This window comes from Somniosus microcephalus, chromosome 3 (assembly GCF_052327205.1).
Source record: "Somniosus microcephalus isolate GS21.2 chromosome 3, FLI_Smic_1.0, whole genome shotgun sequence".
Taxonomy (NCBI): Eukaryota; Metazoa; Chordata; class Chondrichthyes; order Squaliformes; family Somniosidae; genus Somniosus; species Somniosus microcephalus.
Window position 1 is genome coordinate 332,901,473 of NC_140989.1, and position 20,973 is coordinate 332,922,445.

At 43.7% G+C, this 20,973-nt stretch overlaps 1 protein-coding gene across 3 annotated transcripts in view; it reads right to left on the bottom strand.

Moving 5' to 3' along the window:
• Window positions 1-3,314: 3,314 nt before the first annotated feature.
• Window positions 3,315-20,973, bottom strand: part of tmem275a (transmembrane protein 275a) — a 60,508-nt gene continuing 42,849 nt past the window's right edge. The window contains exons 1-2 of one of the 3 annotated variants that reach the window (XM_085983174.1): window positions 15,738-15,799; window positions 3,315-5,091 (exon numbers count right to left, since the gene is read on the bottom strand). In XM_085983174.1, coding sequence (XP_085839300.1) covers window positions 4,463-5,017 — 555 coding nt within the window. In that variant the 5' untranslated portion in view covers window positions 5,018-5,091; window positions 15,738-15,799 and the 3' untranslated portion in view covers window positions 3,315-4,462. Of the gene's footprint in view, window positions 5,092-7,700; window positions 8,988-15,737; window positions 15,800-20,973 lie in introns of those variants that run through there. The other 2 variants (XM_085983176.1, XM_085983177.1) reach the window with 2 other exon arrangements.

Below are 20,973 nucleotides of genomic sequence, written 5' to 3' on the forward strand. Positions count from 1 at the left end.
AGCAACAACTTCAGCTAGAGATGCTTGCAGCTGCAGCCGACTCTTTAGAAGCTGTTGTCAGATACGGAGATGAAAACCTCCATATGCTTCAACATTAACTTTGTATGTCCGGCAGTTTTGATAGATCGGCAACACGCCGGCCCCGTCGGTGCCGGATATCACAAAGTTTCCTGTATATTTTCTTTTTTTTTATCCACACTTTTTGTTTGGCCCCTTTTTTTCTTCCCTCCCACATGGCAGCTGTCCTTCATTCTGCCAGAGTAATTCACACTTCATCTAGAGCCATCCTTTATTCCTTAACCTGTCCCATTACCACGACCAGCCGGATGAGTGATTGTAAGTATCAGATTGACTCTTGCCTTGAATATCTCTTAATGTCACTCAATGTCTCTTAATCTCTCCTGCTTTCTATCCTATCACTGACCTTTCCTTTTGTTCTTTCATCGCCTCCCCCTTTTTCTGCTTTTTTCCAGTTCTGACGAAGGGTAATCGACCTGAAACGTTAACTCTGTTTCTCTCTCCATGGATGCTGCCTGGCCTGCTGAGTTTTTCCAGTGTTTTCTGTTGTTATTTCGGATTTCCAGCATCTGCAGTATTTTGCTATAGTAATAGAAATCACATTGAATATGTGTTACAAAAAGCAGGAGGGGAAATAAGGATTTATCTTCGATCTCACAACTCTGTACACCTCCGGTGATTGAATTACAGGTTGATGAGGTGTGAATGTCAGACAGTTCAGCAAACCGACAACCGAAACTGGTTGGGGGAGGCCCAGCATGGGGCCAGGTGATTAAAAGAACTATAAGAAGGAACCACATCCACAGCTCTCTCTCTCTTTCGCTCGGAAGCTCTCTCGCTGGGAAGCTCTCTCTCTCAGAAGCTAGCTCTGACTACAGCAACTGCCAGGTGTAAGAAGGAAGGGAAGATGGTCATCTCCAGCTCCCAGCCTGCAATCGATGTCAGCCACGACCAGCCGGATGAGTGATTGTAAGTATCAGATTGACTCTACAAGGGGTTTGCGCTGTGTCAGCTGCAGTCAGATAAAGGAGAACGGGGACAGGTCATCTCTGATCCAGGCCTCCAATCCACAACAGTAATGATCGGCCGTATGGGTGATTGTAAGTTTCAGCTAAATCTCAGCAGGTTTTTGTCTGTGTTTTGTTGGTTTTAATAAACTAAGGGGGAAAAATTCAGTATCGCCCCATTTGGGGCGCTATTATCGGCCGTGCGCAAAGTTTAGCGCCTGGCACTAATTATGACCTCCAACGGCAAACTTGGCTTTTATCACCCCTGGAGGTGATTGGAGCACTAAATCAGGCGCTTCACACCTGTCTTAAGGTGCAAAGGCCAAGGAGCGAGGCGCTACCTCACAGCGCTGGTGAAGCTCATGTGATGTCAGTCAGCAATGGAACACAGACACACTGGCACCGGCCAATTCTTAAAGGGGAGTTCTGACGAATGGTCATCGACCTGAAACGTTAGCTCTGTTTCTCTCTTCACAGATGCTGCTTGATCTGCTGAGTTTCTCCAGCATTTTCTGTTTTTATCTTAAAGGGGAGGGTCGATCTTGCTCTCCATCCACATCCTGCTCATTGCAGCCTTGAATCTCAGCCTGGAGAGACCTGTACGTCAAATCTGCTGGAAAGAACAATGGAGAGACCCATGGAAAGAGCTCAGAGTGCAGCCCCCACAGTCTCTTCTAAATCGATACAAGGAAGGGCAAATTAAAATGAACCTGCAAAGTGCTGCTCAGTACCCAAAACTCCTTCACACAGCGTTGAATCTCTCCAGAAGTCTCTCTCTCTCAGAATGCGTGGTGCAAAAATGTCACCAACAAAAAAAAGCAGGAAGCAGTCGCCTTTAAATAGCACTCCCCCAGTCCCTTCCTGACTGCAAAACGCTCCCCTCAACCTGTCATTGCTAGCGGCAGGCAGTAAGGCAGGGGGCACCATTCAATATCCGGTCTGGGGCACTACCGGGGCGTTGCGCACTCGACTGACATCACAATCTGCTGGCGCAGGAGATCGTGGCGGCAGTGTTTAGCGCCACCGCAAAATGTCTAGTTAATTTTGCGAGCCGCGCAAACATCGCCGCGCCCGGACGCTAGTTGCTTTGCGCCCCATTAGCGCCCTCTTAAGGCACTAACGGGATGCGCAGACAACTGAATTTCTCCCCCTAACAGTTTTGGGTTGAACCTAAACCTTTGTGTCGTCTACCATTTTGTTCCTGTAAAACCCAGAGTCAAAGAACCCTTGTAAGCACAAGGAAACCAAACACCTTACAATACCTCAAGACACAACTGGAGTGGCTAATGTGGGATTGCACCCATCAGTGACCTCCAGTGCTGACTCTGCTTAGGTTTTTTGGGGTCAGCGGAAGGATACCTCAGTTACATGGGAGAACCCTTGTGGAAATTACAAGCACTGGACTGGATACAAGAGAAAGCCTGTCTAGGTCTTGCGATCCTCGTCACCTATAGCCTTCAACCTCTCTCAGTCATAAACTTTCTTATTTAATTTTATCAATACTGCTATGATTGATGCTCTTTTGTTTCTTCTGAGTTCCAAATATTCTGTCCTACACCCTTCTTCCTCTCAACATCCCCACTATGTTAAAAGCAAGATTGATTGGACCATCTTCTAAACTAATTCTTTCTTTATCATGACTTTAAAACTGTGGTGCTCCTTCAGTATTTCCTTTTTCCTACATCTTCAGATTATTAAGATCCAAACTAATCACCACTCTAATTTACTCTTCAACCCTTGGCCGTGTCCTGTACTACAGGTCTTGACCCTTCCCTTGGTCTCTCAATCATAAAAAAAATAAAATAATTATTTACATCTTTATCCTGCCTTTCTCTGCTTTTTTTCATGACCCTCAGATAAGGCAAGAAATCACAATCTCCTGCATGAGACCATTTGTGTTCACAGCCCTGGGTTGTACACTGTATAACTGCCCCGTCACACTTACATTCCAATAGTAGTTTGCATGTGTTATTTTCTTCAATGCACTGTGCCTCACACTCCAGTATGCCCAAGTTTATCAACTATGCCCCACTATCTTTGGGTTTCTGGCACTCCCATTGTTAGTGAATGGGCTATAAGCAGTAGCACTGCCCTCTTATACTCCAGCTCTCAGTTGAGAAGAGCACACTGTATTACTGGCCTCTGGTTTTTCCATTATTAACAAATTCTTTTCAAAGTAGTATTGTTACTTACTGTATCTCGGCAAATGTAAACAATTGAGATTGTAATCGGGTCCTCCCACTCAGCCCATCTTGCCTTTTTACACAAATAATTTATGTCTAGCTGTGCTTTACAGATACAAGAAAACATTTATTTGAAATTGTTTTTGTGTTGACATACAATGGATAATATGTCTTATACAATGACAGATTGGAAAGATTGCCTAGAGAAGTAGTTAACCAAACCAAACAAAACCTCTCGGCATTTTTACAACCCCACATCCCTTCAATAATAAATATGCAATTCATAATTATAAGTTAAAGGCTGATTGGCACTGGCTGGTGCTTAATATTTCTCTTTCTATCCCTTTCCAATTACTTTGCAGCATTGTTTATATCACAGTTATTAATGTAGACAATCAACATCAAGTTCCCATCCCCTCAGGATGCTTCCATTAAAGAACTCCAACTGTTTTTATTATCCATAGCTAATAAAGAGGAAAGATGAATAAAGCAAACTTATCGTCACATTCCCCCTGCTCCATTCCTCTTATTGTTTGCTTCCTTGGTCCAGCAGTTTAATCACTTCAGCACTGCGAGGGCATTCATGAAGTACATAAACCAATGAATGGGTTTCAAAATGAGTACTGAAGCATACAGAAGGACGAGGGTTTTGCCAAAATATGTATCTCTGTTTACAAAGTTAATTTGCTTACAATGCTCTATTAAATCAGTTATATCTGAATTAAAATAAACAGTTCTTGTACTTTGTCCCAAATTATTTTTGGAGGGTAGGGGTAGAAAAATGCACATCTGGTGACAAAAATCTGTATTTTTGGCATACATAGTTTATGGTCTGTACACTCCTCAACCAATCAAATTAGACCTTTTCACCAGGTCACTTGTAATTTGCACAGATGCTTGCGACAGTCTCGTGACTTGGGGCTTGGTGAAGTTATAGTCAGATGTTTTAGTTTTCATTTTCAAATTTCACAGTTCTGCTTAAAAAAAAAATTCTTACTGAATCATTTCTGGTTTTCGCATGGTATGTGCATTTCGCTCTCAGAAAACAGCTGGAGACATTAAAATGTCGCTGTTTAAATAAATTCAATTTTAAAAATGAAGATGACTGCAGTTCAGACGGAAAGGTAGGTTGATACAGTCTGGAGCGTAGGTTGTTCAAACTTAAATACGGGTTTCTGCTGGTGAAAGGTTCAAGAGACTTAGCCATGACATCATATAGTGAGGGTAGTTTTGCACTCAGAGCTCTGGCCAGTTCTATGAGGATGAGCCCAAATCCCGGGGTAGGTTCAGTTGTATCGCCTCAGCGCCAGCTGTATACTTAGCTCCAGGGTTGTTGCTGTCCATTGTAAAGAGTTTACATGCCTTCGAGTTTTCATGGACGGGGGTAGATTTCTTAGAAGACACTGGTGAGTTTGTGGGGCTGAGCTGAACTGCAGTCGTGTCTTGCACTGTGTGCTCACTGGTCTCAATCTCAAATGTGGCATGACCAGGTTTGATGATGCCAATATTGGAGCCAGGTTTGGACTTCCTTTGGCCATGGGCTGGGGGTCTCCGACTGCAGATGCAGCAGGCCGCAAAGAAGGTGAAAGCAACCACCAGCAAGATGGGCCCAATGATGATGGGGGGATTGTTCACCGGCAAGAAGGTGCCAAAGGCAAAGGCTCCCACGAGAGTGATGTTGATCCCTGCCAACATGATGCAGAGGCCGCAGGCACAACAAAGAGCTGGAGATGGAAGACCCTGAGGCCTTGTCTTCTTCTGCCCAGGCTTCTGAGTGACAGTAGTGTTGGTTTTCTCAGTGAACATCATACTTTTGATCAGGAGGATGTGCTAAACCATTCCCACTCAAAGTCGCACCTTAGAACAGCATTTAATTGCCTTAGCTGTGAAAACAGAAACCACACGCGTCAACAAATTAACAGATTTAGGCACGTTTGAACTGTTCAATTTACGATCATTACACATTGGGTAAAAGTTGTTAATCCACGTTTATTAAGTGTTCCATAAAGAAAACTAAAATATGATCAAAAATAAAATTCTTTGAGAAGGAGAAAGCAACTATAAATTTAAAAAAAGCAATAGAGGCATAGTGAGAGAAAGATGAATAGATCAATAACCAGATAGATACTTAAGGAATGTGTGAAGAAAGACGACATCCCCAAAATCACGCTCTACAGCCAGTTATGGAACCACAACATTTGAAAGACAGGCTGTACATGCAGAATTGTATAATCAGTGAATTTTACAAATCAGTAAAGTTACATATGTATACAAAAGGATCTCCAATGGCATTGTTCAAGCTGTGTGAGAGGATTTTTTGTTGTTCTGTATAATGCTTGATATATTAACACTGCTGCTGACTAATGGGGACTGAATAAGGTCAAACCTTATTCATTCCCCATGATTAAGCATTTCTACTGCTCAGAATTCTGAAAGCATTAACGGCAATTTTGGGTTTGAATGATGTGATAATGTCCATATTTATGTGGAAACCATAAATCAGTGATCTTGATTATTATGTTGGCCCCAAAATTCCACGGGGGTTCTACTGGTCTCCCTCCTTAGAACCCCCAGGGAAACAGGGGAGATCCAGTTATACCGAGAGACCCCTATAACTTCCATCTGGGCTCTATCTTTGAGGTCCAGGACCGCCGAGGAGCACAATTAAAAAAAAAAATCTCCTGTATCAACCTCTTGCCCAAGCAGGGTTTCGGGGAGCTGCAGAATCTCTCCCCATCAACAGACAAACAATCACCCAGGTTTCCAGGCACAGGGGCAGGGGGGACACCAAAGAAGCACCTCCAGTGGCACTTGCCTTCCCTGCGTCAAATGAGCTGCTGTCCCGCTGACCCAAGGTCAGTGTTGGAGGGCACTGGTGGGCATTATCCTATCCACCCGCCATACTGGATGCTTAGGCACCCATTTTGAGCCTGATAAACAGGAGCAGCATCTGCCACATTCATCTCCATGACAACAATAACTGCACTTACAAGTAATTCATTGTATGCAAAGTGTTTTGCAACACCTGAAAGGTGCTACAGTGCTATAATAATTCAAGTACTTTCTTCACAGTAGTTATTTTCCAAACGATCCTTCACCTGCCTTAGTAAAAATATGGAACGAGACTGAAATTTCTAATCTGATTGTTTGTCAGAGTCTCTTTCCATAATTGTGCAATCAAACTCAACATTATGCCTTTTTATGTCAGTTTCTACTTTTACATGATTTGTTATATTTAACTGTATCTTACTCTTCTGTACATCAGTCATATCTTATTTAGATTGCTCTCTATGGCCTAGAAATTCGATAACGCAGCAAAACGGCCGGTGCCACCGCGGGGCGAGATTAACTCCCGCCCATAAAAAGAGCGCAGGCAGCACCGTACTTTTGGTGGTGCCTGTTGATTTAAATGATCAGAGCGCAGAACCTACTGTGCACGTGCTGTTTCTGTTGGTACTCTCAGCAGGAGGCCCAATGTAGCGTGGCCATAGCGTCCCTGGAGCGAGGCTGTGTTGTCTTAAAGCTAGCCTGTCATTTTAGAAAGCAGTCTTGAGTCCTTAAAGAGGCACTGCCTTCTAAAATGAAAAAAATAAAAATAATTTTAAAATAGGCAGTCTTTAGCCCTTAGCGCTCAACTGCCTTCTGAAAAAAATTAAAAATAATTCCAAAATGGCAATCTTCAGCTCTTAAATCTGAACTGCCATCTGCACATAAAAAAAATGGTAAAAGTGCTTCAGCACTAATACAAATGGCTCAACAAGCCAGGGAAAGGGCACCCAGGGTCTTGCACGCAGCACTCCAGCTTTATGCAGGGGTCCTCTACCCACAGGGGCCAGGAGGCCCTCCAGAAAGAAGGAAAAAAAGAAAAAAAAGACTTGCATTTAAATAGTGCCTTTCATGACCTCAGGACATCGCAAAGCAATTTACAGCCAATGATGTACTTTTTGAAGTGTAGTCACTGTTGTAATGTAGGAAACGCGGCAGCCAATTTGTGCACAGCAAGCTCTCACAAACGCCAATGTGATAATGACCAGATAATCTGTTTTTGTTATGTTGATTGAGGGATAAATATTGGCCAGGACACATGGGATAATTACCCTGCTCATCTTTGAAATAGTGCCATGGGATCTTTTATTTCCACCTGAGAGAGCAGACAGGGCCTTGGCTTAATGTCTCATCCAAAAGATGACACCTCCAACAGTGCCTCACTTCCTCAGCACTGCAGTGTCAGCCTAGATTTTTGTGCTCAAGTCTTTGGAGTTGGGACTTGAACCCACAACCTACTGACTCAAAGGCAAAAAGAGTGCTACCCACTGAGCCACAGCTGGTTCTAGAATCCTTTTCAAAAATCACTTCCCTTTGCTGTCTCTATTCCTGCCTTCAATTGCCTCCTAAAACCCTATTTCTTCAAAAACGAATCACTGGAAAGTCAGGAGCACCATGAATCCTCTTCCACCATCCCAAGTCCCTTAACTTCCTATTCAATGATCACCTGGGTAAAGTGTTCTGAGAAGTTCTGTTACACGAGGAACACAATACAAATGCAAACTGTTTTTTTCTGATCTCAGCTGGTGTTGCCAAGTAAAGCACCAAGTGAAGGCTGGTCATGCCTACAAAACAAAAGAAGCAAAAATCAGATGGCCACTTGAGTTAAGTCACTCTTACCCACCTCTATCTAGCCAGCTCAGGTGTAGCATTGACAGAAGCCTGGGCATAGATCCCCTGTCCAGCCATTCAGCTGAGCAATGCTGCTTGCATCAGGAAGACCTACGCTAAGGAGAAAAAGTTAACTAAATGATTTTAGAACCTACACCATGATAGCCCAGGACTGCAAATTGATAAGACCTTGGTTAGGCTTCACTTAGAATACGGTGTCCAGTTTTAGTCGCCCCACATGGTGGGTGATATAGAGGCTTTAGAAAAGATGCAAAGAAGGGCCACAAGATTGACACCCAGGTATTACACCTTAGTTACCCATATAGGTTTAAATATCTTTGACTATTTACTTCAGAAATGTATAGGGTCTCAAGGATTTCTGATAGAGTTTAAAATAATGAAGGGACTAGATTTTGTTCATATTGAAAAGATATTTCAGTTAGATAGGCATGACCCCTGGTCTTCATAACCTATCAGTTAAGCAAGAAGAGAAACAGGTTAGACGTCAGGAGGTCTTATCTTTTCCCAGAGAATCGTGCACCTATAGAACGAGTTGTCAACTCGTGCAGTGAATACGGATTTACTGCAAGCCTTCAAAAGAGAGCTGGACCAGTTCCTGGCTGAGACTGAGATCATGGAATACATAAGATAGGTGGAGTACCATGTAATATAAATCATGGTCAATGTGGTCTCTTGCACTAGTTTTGATTACCTATGGGGGTCAGGGAGGCAGGCTTGGTGAACTAGCTGGTCTTTCCCTATACATCATTTTCGTATGTGAAAATGCCATTTTGTCAACCAAAGAATATCCTTCTAACATGCTAACTCACCCAGCCTAACATCTAACTATGTTCACAAAGCCCTTAAAGTCTGCCCGCTGACAAGTATAAATCTATCTTTTCCTTATCCATTTTCGCTCTTTGTGTATCACAATAATGTGTCACCGTGATGCTTTGGAGACATAGTATACAGGCTCACACCCATTACACCACACAATGAATTCCCAATTCCAGCCATGCTGTAAAGGAGGAAGAACAGAAATATTTATCTATGAGGAAGGAGGCAACATCGAAGACTGAGTCACACCAGGCCTCTCGCCAAGCAGAACTGGCACCTGTTGGGAACACATGGCTTGCCCTCCCTCTTGGTCAGAAGTATTATGAACAGAAATAGATAAAGCACAAATGATAATTGGTTTTTGAAAGGAGTATAGATGATGAAATTCAAATTTTTTAATGAATGATTGATCTACAGAATTAAAATCAAATTGATATAAACTAGACTACTTCAAAGAGCTATGTTACAATATTATAGGCTGTCTGAAGCAAAGTCACAATCCAGACTGATGGTAGAAAGGTATCTTCTGTCTGCTGACAGTTACGGCCCTCAATCAAATGAGCTTGTCCAAATCCAGTTCCTGGTGCACTCAAATCCACAATATAAAAATACCCATTGTAACTTGTTTCCTGTTGGAGATTAAAGGGCAAATTTTGCAATGCTCCACTCCTCACTTGGTACATAGTGATTAATTTTGTCATGCCTGATTTTCTGATCCATGCTCCTGTTTAGCAAGGGTTTGCACCCGGAGAGAGCATTGCAAAATGTAATTTTAAATAGCAGCACAAGCCCATAACAGTGTGACTGATATGAATCCTTTGAAATGAATAGGGTGGATAGGTTGAACAGTCTTTTTTCATTCTATGTGTTAAATTCTTATGACTTACAGGAAGAGGCATCACTGTACATAAAATATTTCGATCACTTTCTAAGTGCACATGAAAATGAATGCAATGATTGATGCAATGAATTGTAATTTATGGTTCTGCAAGCTTGAGGAAAAGATATATAAAACAACCATGATGCAGTTTAGTAATGGCCATGTGGCATAATGGATAAGGTGTGTGAATTCAGTACTAAGTGTGGCATTATCAGAAGATTGCAGGTTTGAGTCTGGCTGCAATTGTTTTTTACAAGGATGTTGCCAGGACTGGAGAATTTTAGCTATGAGGAAAGATTGGATAGGCTGGGGTTGTTTTCTTTGGAACAGAGGAGGCTGAGGAGAGACTTGGTTGAGGTGTATAAAATTACGAGGGACCTAGATAGAGTGGATAGGAAGAACCTATTTCCCTTAGCAAAGAGGTCAATAACCAGGGGGCACAGATTTAAAGTAATTGGTTGAAGGATTAGAGGGGAGTTGAGAAGAACCTTTTTCACCCAGAGGGTGGTGGGGGTCTGGAACTCGCTGCCTGAAAGGGTGGTAGAGACAGAAACCCTCATCACATTTAAAAAGTACTTGGATGTGCACTTTCTACATTACAACAGTGACTACACTTCAAAAGTTACTTCATTGGTTGTAAAGCGCTGTGGGCTGTCCGGTGGTCGTGAAAGGCGCTATATAAATGCAAGTCTTTCTTTTTGTTTTTTGAAGTGCCATAACCTACAGGGCTATGGACCAAGAGCTGGAAAGTGGGATTAGGCTGGATAGCTCTTTTTCGGCCGGCACAGATACGATGGGTCGAATGGCCTCCTTCTGTGCCGTAAATTTCCATGATTCTATGATTCTATGCAATTATCAGAGGTGTGCAGTACATGACGCTATAGGTCATTTTTAGGCCCTAAGTTCTGGAATTCCCTCCCTAAATCTCTCCCTCGCTCTCTCCTCCTTTAAGACACTCCATAAAACCTACCTCTTTTACCAAGCTTTTGGTCACCTGTCCTAATATCTCCTTCTTTGGCTCGGTGTCAATCTTTGTCTGATTACGCTCCTGTGAAGTGCCTTGGGATGTTTTACTACGTTAAAGGCGCTATATAAATGCAAGTTGTTGTTATTATAGACTAACAACATGAAAATCAAAAGTCACTTTTCATTTCTGGTGTTAGGATCAGTTTTATGCAAACCAACAGGACTGATCCCTGGCACGGTGCCCTAAACACTTACTTCTGAGTGATATAGGAAATACTGGCATCTCACTGAGGGAAGAATTTAGTCACAATATACAGACTCCAAAATCAGTACAAACAGACTCCAGACCTCAGTCTGTATGTGCTGATTAAACATCTGATAGATGTGTGCTGAACCGGAGTCTGGAGTGTGTGTGAAAAAATGAATTGGATATTGAACTGGGCAGGATAACAGAAGCACACAATTCTAGAGGTTATCCAAGAATGAGGTCTGTTTCTCTGGATAAGTCACAATTTCCTCCACCTCAATATTAAGAAGACTGGAGCCATCATCTTTGGCCCCCACCACATATTCTGCTCCCTTGCCACTGATTCCACTTCCTGCCCCGCTCAAGCTCTTAATCTTGACATGCTATTTGATTGACCCTGAGCTCAGTTTCAGACCCCATACCTTTTCCATGATAAAGACCACTTATTTCCACCTCAGCAACAATGCCTGCCTTTGCCTCATGTAAGCCTTCCATCACTGAAACTCTCATAAATGCTTTCATCACCTCCAGATTTGAATGCTTCAGCATTCTCTTTGCAGGCTTTCCATCATCCACCCTCGATAAACTCCAACTTGTCCAAAACTGCCATAGACATCCTGTCCCATATTAAGTCCCACTCACTCATCACCCATATCCTTGATGACCTACATGGGTTTCCTAACCCCCAGCTCCCCACCACCCCCTCCGCACCCATACATTAAATATGAAGTCCTCATCTTCATCTTTAAATCCCTTCATGGGCTCAACTCATCATATCTTTGCATTCACTCCAAACATTCTCTTCCTCTGCCTTTTATGCATCCACTCCTCCCTTCACCCCACCATTCGTGGCAGTGCCTTCAGCAGCCTAGGTCTGACTCTCTGGAATTACCTCCCTAATTTCCTTCAGCACCTCCCACTTGTCCTTTAAAAATCTCCTCAAACACCATCTCTTTGACCCTGAGCTTTTGGTCACATCTCCTAACCTCTTCCTTCATGGCTCAGCATTTGTTTTTCCTCCCATCTATCTTTGAAGCACTTTTATGTTAAAAGGCACAATATGAATGCAAGTTAATAGAATCATAGATTCATAGAATGATATAACACAGAAGGAGGTAATTCAGCCCATCATGTCTATGCTGGATCTTTGTTACATCTATCCAATTAATCCCACTTCTTTGCTCTTTCCCCATAGCCCTGTAAAACAATAAGAACCGACCTCTACCGTGCGGAAGCTGAACGCCAACTCTCCGACTCCAACTCCTACCTTCACCTGGATCATGACCCCACTACCGAACATCAAGCCATTGTTTCCAAGACTGTCACTGACCTCATCTCCTCTGGAGATCTTCCCCCCGTGGCCGCCAACCTCATAGTTCCCCAACCCCGCACAGCCCGCTTCTACCTCCTTCCCAAGATCCACTAACAGGACTGCCCTGGTAGACCCATTGTTTCAGCCTGTTCTTGCCCCACGGAACTTATCTCTTCCTATTTCAACTCTATTTTTTTCTCCCATTGTCCAGTCTCTTCCCACCTACATTCGCGACTCTTCCGACGCCCTCCATCACTTTAACAGTTTCCAGTTTCCTGGCCCCAACAGACTCCTTTTCACTATGGACGTCCAATCCCTCTACACCTCCATCCCCCACCAGGACGGCCTGAGGGTGCTCCGCTTCTTCCTTGAACAGAGGCCCAACCAGTCCCCATCCACCACCTGGCTGAACTTGTTCTCACATTGAACAACTTCTCTGACTCCACTACTTCCTCCAAATTAAAGGTGTTGCTATGGGAACCCACATGGGCCCTAGCTATGCCTGTCTTTTCATGGGATATGTGGAACATTCTTTGTTCCAGTCCTACTCAGGTCCCCTCCCTCACCTCTTTTTCCGGTACATCGATGACTGTATCCGTGCCATTTCCTGCTCTTGCCCTGAACTAGATAAGTTCATTCACTTTACTTCCAATTTCCACCCTTCCCTCACCTTCACATGGTCCATCTCCGACTCTTCTCTTCCCTTCCTTGACTTCCCCATCTCCATTTCTGGCGATCGGCTTTCGACAAACATCCACAAGCCCACTGACTCCCACAGCTAGCTGGACTACACTTCCTCCCACCCCACTTCCATTCTCCCAGTTTCTCCGTCTCCACCGCGTCTGTTCTGACGCTGCCACCTTTCATACTAGTGCTTCTGACATGACTTCCTTTTTCCTCAACCAAGGATTCCCTTCTACTGTGGTTGACACGGCCCTTGACCGTGTCCGTTCCATTTCCCGCACTTCTGCTCTCACCCCTTCCCCTCCCTCCCAGAACCATGATAGTGTTCCCCTTGTCCTCACCTTTCACCCCACTAGCCTTCACATTCAACGGATCATCCTCCGCCATTTCTGCCACCTCCAACGTGATCCCACCACCAAACGCATCTTCCCCTCACCTCCCCTTTCAGCATTCTGAAGGGACCGCTCCCTCTGCGACACCCTGGTCCACTCCTCAATCACCCCTAACAGCCATTCCCCTTCACTTGGCACCTTCCCGTGCAAGCGCAGGAGATGCAACACATGCCCTTTTACCTCCTCCCTTCCCACTGTCCAGGGCCCCAAACACCCCTTCCAGGTGAAACAGCAATTTACTTGTACTTCTTGCAATCTAGTATACTGTATTCGCTGCTCACGATGCGGTCTCCTCTACATTGGGGAGACCAAATGCAGATTGGGCGACCGCTTTGCGGAACACCTCCGTTCAGTCCGTAAGGATAACCCTGAGCTTCCGGTCGCCTGTCACTTTAATTCACCGCTTCATTCCCACTCTGATCTCTCTGTCCTCGACCTATTACATTGTTCCAATGTAGCTTAACGTAAGCTCGAGGAACAGCACCTCATCTTTCGATTAGGCTCTTTACAGCCTTCTGGACTAAACATTTTCTTAAGAAGTAGGAGCAGGAGTAGGCCATACGGCCCCTCAGGCCTGCTCCGCCATTCAATAGGATCATGGCTGATCCGAATCTAGACTCACGTCCACTTCCCTGCCCTCTCCCCGTAACCCCTAATTCCCTTATCTGCTAGGAAACTGTCTATCTCCGTTTTAAATTTATTTAATGTTGCAGCTTCCACAGCTCTCTGGGGTAGCAAATTCCATAGATTTACTACCCTCTGAGTGAAGAAGTTTCTCCTCATCTCAGTTTTGAAAGGGCAGCCCCTTATTCTAAGATTATGCCCCCTAGTTCTAGTCTCACCCATCAGTGGAAACATCCTCACCGCATCCACCCGATCAAGCCCCCTCACAATCTTATATGTTTCAATAAGATCGCCTCTCATTCTTCTGAGCTCCAATGAGTAGAGGCCCAACCTACTCAACCTTTCCTCATACATCAACTCCCTCATCTCGGGAATCAACCGAGTGAACCTTCTCTGAGCCGCCTCGAGAACAAGTATATCTTTTCTTAAATACGGAAACCAAAACTGCACGCAGTATTCCAGGTGTGGCCTCACCAATACCCTGTATAACTGCAGCAAGACTTCCCTGTTTTTATACTCGATCCCCCTTGTAATAAAAGCCAAGATTCCATTGGCCTTCCTGATCACCTGCTGCACCTGCATACTAACTTTTTGTGTTTCATGCACCAGGACCCCCAGATCCCTTTGTACTGTAGCACTTTGCAGTTTCTCTCCATTTAGATAATAACTTGCTCTTTGATTTTTTCTGCCAAAGTGCAGAACCTCACACTTTCCAATATTATATTCCATCTGCCAAATCTCTGCCCACTCACTTAGGCTGTCTATGTCCTTTTGCAGGTTTTTTATGTCCTCCTCACTCATTGCTTTCCCTCCCATCTTTGTATAGTCGGCAAACTTGGATATGTTGCACTCGGTCCCTTCCTCCAAATCGTTAATATAGATTGTAAAGAGTTGGGGTCCCAGCACTGACCCCTGCGGAACACCACTAGTTACTGATTGCCAGCCCGAGAACGAACCATTTATCCCAACTCTTTGTTTTCTGTTAGATAGCCAACCTTCCACCCATGCCAGTATATTACCCCCAATCCCGTGATTTTTTTATCTTGATCAGTAATCTTTTGTGTGGAACCTTGTCAAATGCCTTTTGGAAGTCCAAATACACTACATCCACTGGTTCCCCTTTATCCACCCTGTATGTTACGTCCTCAAAGAATTCGAGCAAATTTGTCAAACATGACTTCCCCTTCATAAAACCATGCTGACTCTGTCCTATTAAATTATGTTTATCCAAATGCTCTGTTACTGTTTCCTTAATAATGGACTCCAACATTTTGCCAACCACAGATGTTAGGCTAACTGGTCTATAGTTTCCAGCTTTTTGTCTACTTCCCTTCTTAAATAAGGGTCTTACATTAGCAGTTTTCCAATCTGCCGGGACCTAACATTGAGTTCAACAATTTCAAACTATAACCCCTGCCCCCATTTTTCATGCTGTATGATTCTGCCATTCCTATTTGCAACATTTTATCTTTCCTGCCTCTTACAAAAGCACAGCATATTCCTTCAATTCCTTCCCCCCCCCCCATCTCTGCACCTGCTTAATATCTGTTACATCTCCAGCTTTTTCCAGTTCTGATGAAGTGTCCCAGACCTGAAATGTTAACTCTGTTTCTCTCTCCACAGATGCTACCTGGCCTGCTGAGTTTTTCCAGCATATTCTGTTGTTATTTCAGATTTCCAGCACCCACAGTATTTTGCTATTGAATAAGTTGTTGTTTATGTGTTGCTGAGATTCCTTATGGCTAGAAATGTGGTATTACTACAGCAAAAGCACACCAATCACAGGGTTATCTTCATTGCATATCAAATTGTGAACTGGAGAGTTTAGGCTCAATCAACTAAGCATGATCCATAATTTGAGCTAGGGTACTGAAGCTGGATTCCATTGAGATTCCTTTTGCCACAAATTCAATGGCTGCAATTTTACTAACCTCGGCGGGTCTGTGGCGGGCGATGTCGGTGGTGGGTCTCGACCCCGCTGCTGTCTCCATCCCAGCCTCTGAAATGAAATTCCCCTGATTGGGCTTGTTAAGTCAGCCCAGCAAGTTTCCTAGCCAATTAGAGGAAGCAGGACTGGTGATGTCATTTGATGGCGCATCATCAGCCGGTTTCCTTAAAGGGACCATGTCCAAATTTATTTTGACATTTGTGCTGTCAGTGTTCTACAGCATTGAGGTACTGCAAACACCGACAAGCACTGTACAGAGGTGTAGGGCTGAATGCAGGCTCTCCCATGACTCCCTCCATATGCTTATGGAAGGAGTCACAGCACACCGGGAGGTCCTCTTCCCTTCCCATGGGCGGAAGAGACCTCCCCAGGAGATCAACACAGCCTGGTTGCACATTGCACAGGTGGGCACAAGCAGGGATGTCGTCAGGAGGACCTGGGTGCAGTGCCGTAAACGTTTCAATGATCTCAATAGATTGCGAAATGTTAGTACAAATCCACACTCAACCTCATCCTGCTGTGCCTCTCATGACGTCCCCATCACTCTGCCTTCCTAACCAACTCCTGCACATCCTTACTCACACCAACTTACCTTGCGCCACCACCCATCCCTCTCTTTCTACATTATCACATCCCAATCTCACAAGCTACCCCTCACACTCACCCTCATCCTAGTGCATTCATACCAACTAACAGCACACAAGAGTAGGCACTTGGGTGTTTTATGCAATGTTCATGTAAAGTTTCTGTTAATGCGGTGTCTAACATTGAAACCTTTATTTTCAACACTTTGTGTTCTTGGACAGATTTGTGTGCGCCTTTGGAAGTGGCTTAGTGAGTTGCAGTGAACGGTGAGACATAACAGCACCCCCTGCAATGGTGATGAGTGTGAAAGGAATGGCTTAGGCATTATAGGAATGCTTTATGGTGTTGGTGTGGGGTGGTGCCAACCTGGCGCATCATGTGGCAGCCAGGGTGTACAGCGTCAAGTGAAGTAAATCTGGTCCTGGTGAGGCCATCCCTGGCCTCCCAGGCAGCAATGTGCTCGGGTGCTGATGCCCTGTGTCCTGTGCAGCATCAGTTGATTGCGGAGAAGGTTGGTGTTGTTGTTTGTGCTGCTGGCGTGCCTGGTGCTACTGGTGTGCCTGCTGATGTTGGTGTTGGGGTTGATTTTGGTGGGATTCTGAGGACCAAGGTAAGAGAGTATAAAGGACACCCATGGTGATGGAATAGATGGCAGGTGAAGCGATCTGTCAATGGTGAGAGAGGTAATGAGGTCAGACTGGATGGAGACTTGTGTAAAGACTTACAGCATGGTGAATCTGTCGTGGAAATGCAGTGAAGAAGAGTTTGTGGCTGAGGGAAGATATCTCTGTAAGGTGGGAGCTTTTACTGTACCTGTGAAGCTATCAACTCAATGGTCAGTGACCTCCTGCCTCAGCTTCACAGACGAGGTCGAGGCACAGCGGGAAACCAATGGGCAACCTGTCAAATCCAAAAAGCTGGGAAAAAACCATGGATAAGTGGCTGTAACCAAGCCATTAATTATTTTAATTGCCTCCTCCACCACTGCTTGTCGGGTCTGCTCAGCGCTGGCAGACCCGACATCGGGAAGCCCAGTGTGTGCGTTTTGACAGTGGGTTCCCAACCCGCAGTCAATCATTTTGAATTTAACAGATGGCTCGCCACCCATTCCGTCCACGGAGCATCGGCAAAATTCCGGCCAAGATGTCAGAATAGGTAAAATCCAAACAATATAATGTTCGGCCTCCAGATAGCTCTATCTTGTCTAGAAGTAAAATGAATATAGAATTTATTAAATACGCAAGTGATATTTATGACAGAACATCACTATTAAATTTTTAATTTCTATTATATTGACACCTTGTCCAACAGATCATTTTGTATTGAGTCCAATTAGAAGTTTGATCTTTTGCTCAATCTGACACTGATCTTAAGTCTTAGGGCACCATTGTCAACTTATTCACACAGCAAATGAAGTGACTCAATGGAGATGATATTCGTCTGGGGCAGGGATGCAAAATGGGCAGTATCACATCTGATGCCCATTATATGCCCTGGTATTCAATTCTATTGAAGTCATCTGTCTCCCTCTGTCCTTCATTCATTGTTCTGGCTTATTACTGATGTCTTTTTTAATTTATCTCTCTCATATCCGCCTTTTTCTCTTAATATCTGCCTTTATTTCTTTTTTCGTCTTCCCTCATTTTCTCATTCTCCACTTCTCTTGTCTGTGTTTTATGATATATTTCTTAACTTCTCGTACATATTAGAAACAGCAAATCCCTAAGCAACACCACATCACAAGGCTTCACAAACCACAGGGATCCCAATGACATTCTAAAACCTCCACTGGTACAAAGTTATGTTCAATTGCATGAGTTTGGCAATAGTTTACTGTCAAACCATAAAAAGATAGAAATTCCTGTACTGTACTTCATATTACATTCGTAAACTATACTCCCAACATGACCCCTGAACATACTATTCATGCTAGTAAAAATGATGGTAATTTTAAATGGCCATTTCCCCACTCTTAGGAGCATGATGACTTACTATCTCACACCTCACAGTGGCTAGTTCCAGAGCTGTACAGACATATTTTATTTATTTTTATTATCTGCATACCTTGATTAGATTCCAGTTTGTACTTTCCCTCTCAGCATACATTATTTTATATACTAGCTCATGGTGAGTGGAAGATACGTAACTTATAGCAAGTGTGTGGTGTATGGAAGATGTTTAATATACTATAAATAAGCCACCTGAAACTTATGGTAAGATTGCAGCCATTATTTCGTTGCATAAATCACCTGAACTCATCGCTTTGATTGCAGTATATAACTTACCACCAGTTACCCATTATGGTCTAACACATTCTGAAATGTCTTTGGTTAGTTGAGTATGACTTCTTTACAGATGACTAATGAGGCTTCTGCTGTAGTTATCTCTATTATCAAGTAACACAAGTGATGTTCTGTGCAGTAATGTTAGGAAAGTTCTGGCAGTATTGCTGCACCTTTTGGCTTATAACATTTCGAATCCCACAATTGTACAGGTACTATATATTATCATTAAGCCAGAAATGCTTTAATTAGTAATGTTCATGCATCCAGAAAGCACAATGAAAGATAGATCTTCTTTTGCACAGAGACTACCTATGGCTGAGTGCCTCCTCTTTGGCCTTACAAAATCCAGGATATCACTAGAGAACCATTTGCACAACAAAAACCCGGCTGAGTGTGAGTTAAAATATTTCTTTAATGACTAGAAGATCTCCTGTGGCTTTGTTCCGGGTGAATCAGAGGATACAGTGTTTTATAACAACAGGGATTGATGTCATGTAGGGGATAATATCAGAGCCACTGACTTGCACAGACTGAATAAATTGAATTCCATCTTTGTTAGATGGTGTTCTGGGTTCCTCTGACTCTGGCCTCATGCATCCCCTCCTCCCTTCACCTCACCACTGGTGGCTGTGCCTTCAGCCTTCAAGTCCCACACTCGAAAATTCCCTCTCTAAACTCCTCCACCCAGACTTCAAGGATTAAGTTACGAGGAGAGATTACACAAATTAGGGTTGTATTCCCTAGAATTTAGAAGGTTAAGGGGTGATCTGATTGAAGTTTTCAAGATATTAAGGGGAACAGATAGGGTAGATAGAGAGAAACTATTTCCACTGATTGGGGATTCTAGGACTAGGGGGCATAGTCTAAAAATTAGAGCTAGACCTTTCAGGAGTGAAATTAGGAAACATTCTACACACAGGGTGGTAGAAGTTTGGAACTCTCTTCCACAAACAGCAATTGATGCTAGATCAATTGTTAATTTTAAATTGGAGATCCATAGCTTACTGTTAATCAAAGGTATTAAGGGATATGGGCCAAAGGCAGGTACATGGAGTTAGGTCACAGATCAGCCATGATCTAATTGAATGGCGGAGCAGGTTTGAGGGGCTAAATGGCCTCCTCCTGTTCCTATGTTCCTACCTCTTCTCCTTTAAGATTCTCCTTAAAACCCATTTCCCCTCCTAATATCCCCTTCTTTGGCTCAGCAAACGATTTTGTCTGATTATATCTCTGTGAACCGCATTGGCACTTTTTCTACATGCCAATCACTGTGTCATGCCAGCTATATATTTTTTTGCCCCAGTATAATTTGGGAAGACTCAAATATGTCTCAAAAAATATTTCAAAACTTTTTAAAAGCTAACACAATTTTTGCCACACCTCTTTAAATGTTTCTACCATCCTATGTGTGAGCCTTCATCACACCATCATCATCCACACCATCAGTCCTATTAAGTCCTACTCCAGAGTCTTGAGCACATAATCTAGGCTGACACTTCATTGCAATACTGATGGAGTACTGCGGCAACCAGGGTGTACAGCGTGAAGTAAATCTGGTCCTGGGCAGCAATGTGCTCAGGTGCTGATGCCCTCTATTCTGTGCAGCATCAGGTGATTGCAGAGAAGGTTGGTGTTGTTGTTAGTGCTGCTGGTGTGCCTGGTGCTGCTGGTTTTGGGGCTGATCGTGGTCAGATTCTGGGGACCAAGGTGAGACAGTATAAAAGGCACCCATGTTAATGGAATAGAGGCAGGTGAAGTAGAGATGACAAAAGCATTCTGTCAATGGTGAGAGAGTTCTTCCAATGAGGTAAGAGTGAATGGAGAGTGGAAAGTGGAAAGCCTGCAGAATCTGTGTTGGAAATGGACTGAGAAACAATTTGTGTCTGAGGAATGTGGTGATCTGTCAGATGGGAGCTTTTACTGTACATTTGAAGCTGTCAAGTAATCAGCTGGAGCAATGGCCATTCAACTCCCTCCTCAGGTTCACAGACATGGTCACCAAGCAGCGTGGGCGAGCAGTTAAAGTTAAAAGGTACAGTTAAAAGCATTATTAAGGGTCTGTCAACAACCCAATAATTGGTTTAATTGGGCCACCCGCCTCAGGTCAGGTCGGATTGGATGCGGAGCTGTCAAAAAAAATCAAATTTCCCACCTGACCTGCCACCGATCCCGCCCGCTGACCACCCGGAAAATTCCAGCCTTCATGTACACAAATTGGCTGCCGCATTTCCTACATTCCAATAGTGACTGCACTTCAACAGTACTTCATTGAGAAGCACTTTTAGATGTCCTAAGGTCGTAAAACTTGCTACATAAATGCAAGTTCTTTCTTCTATCCTTTGTCAGCAG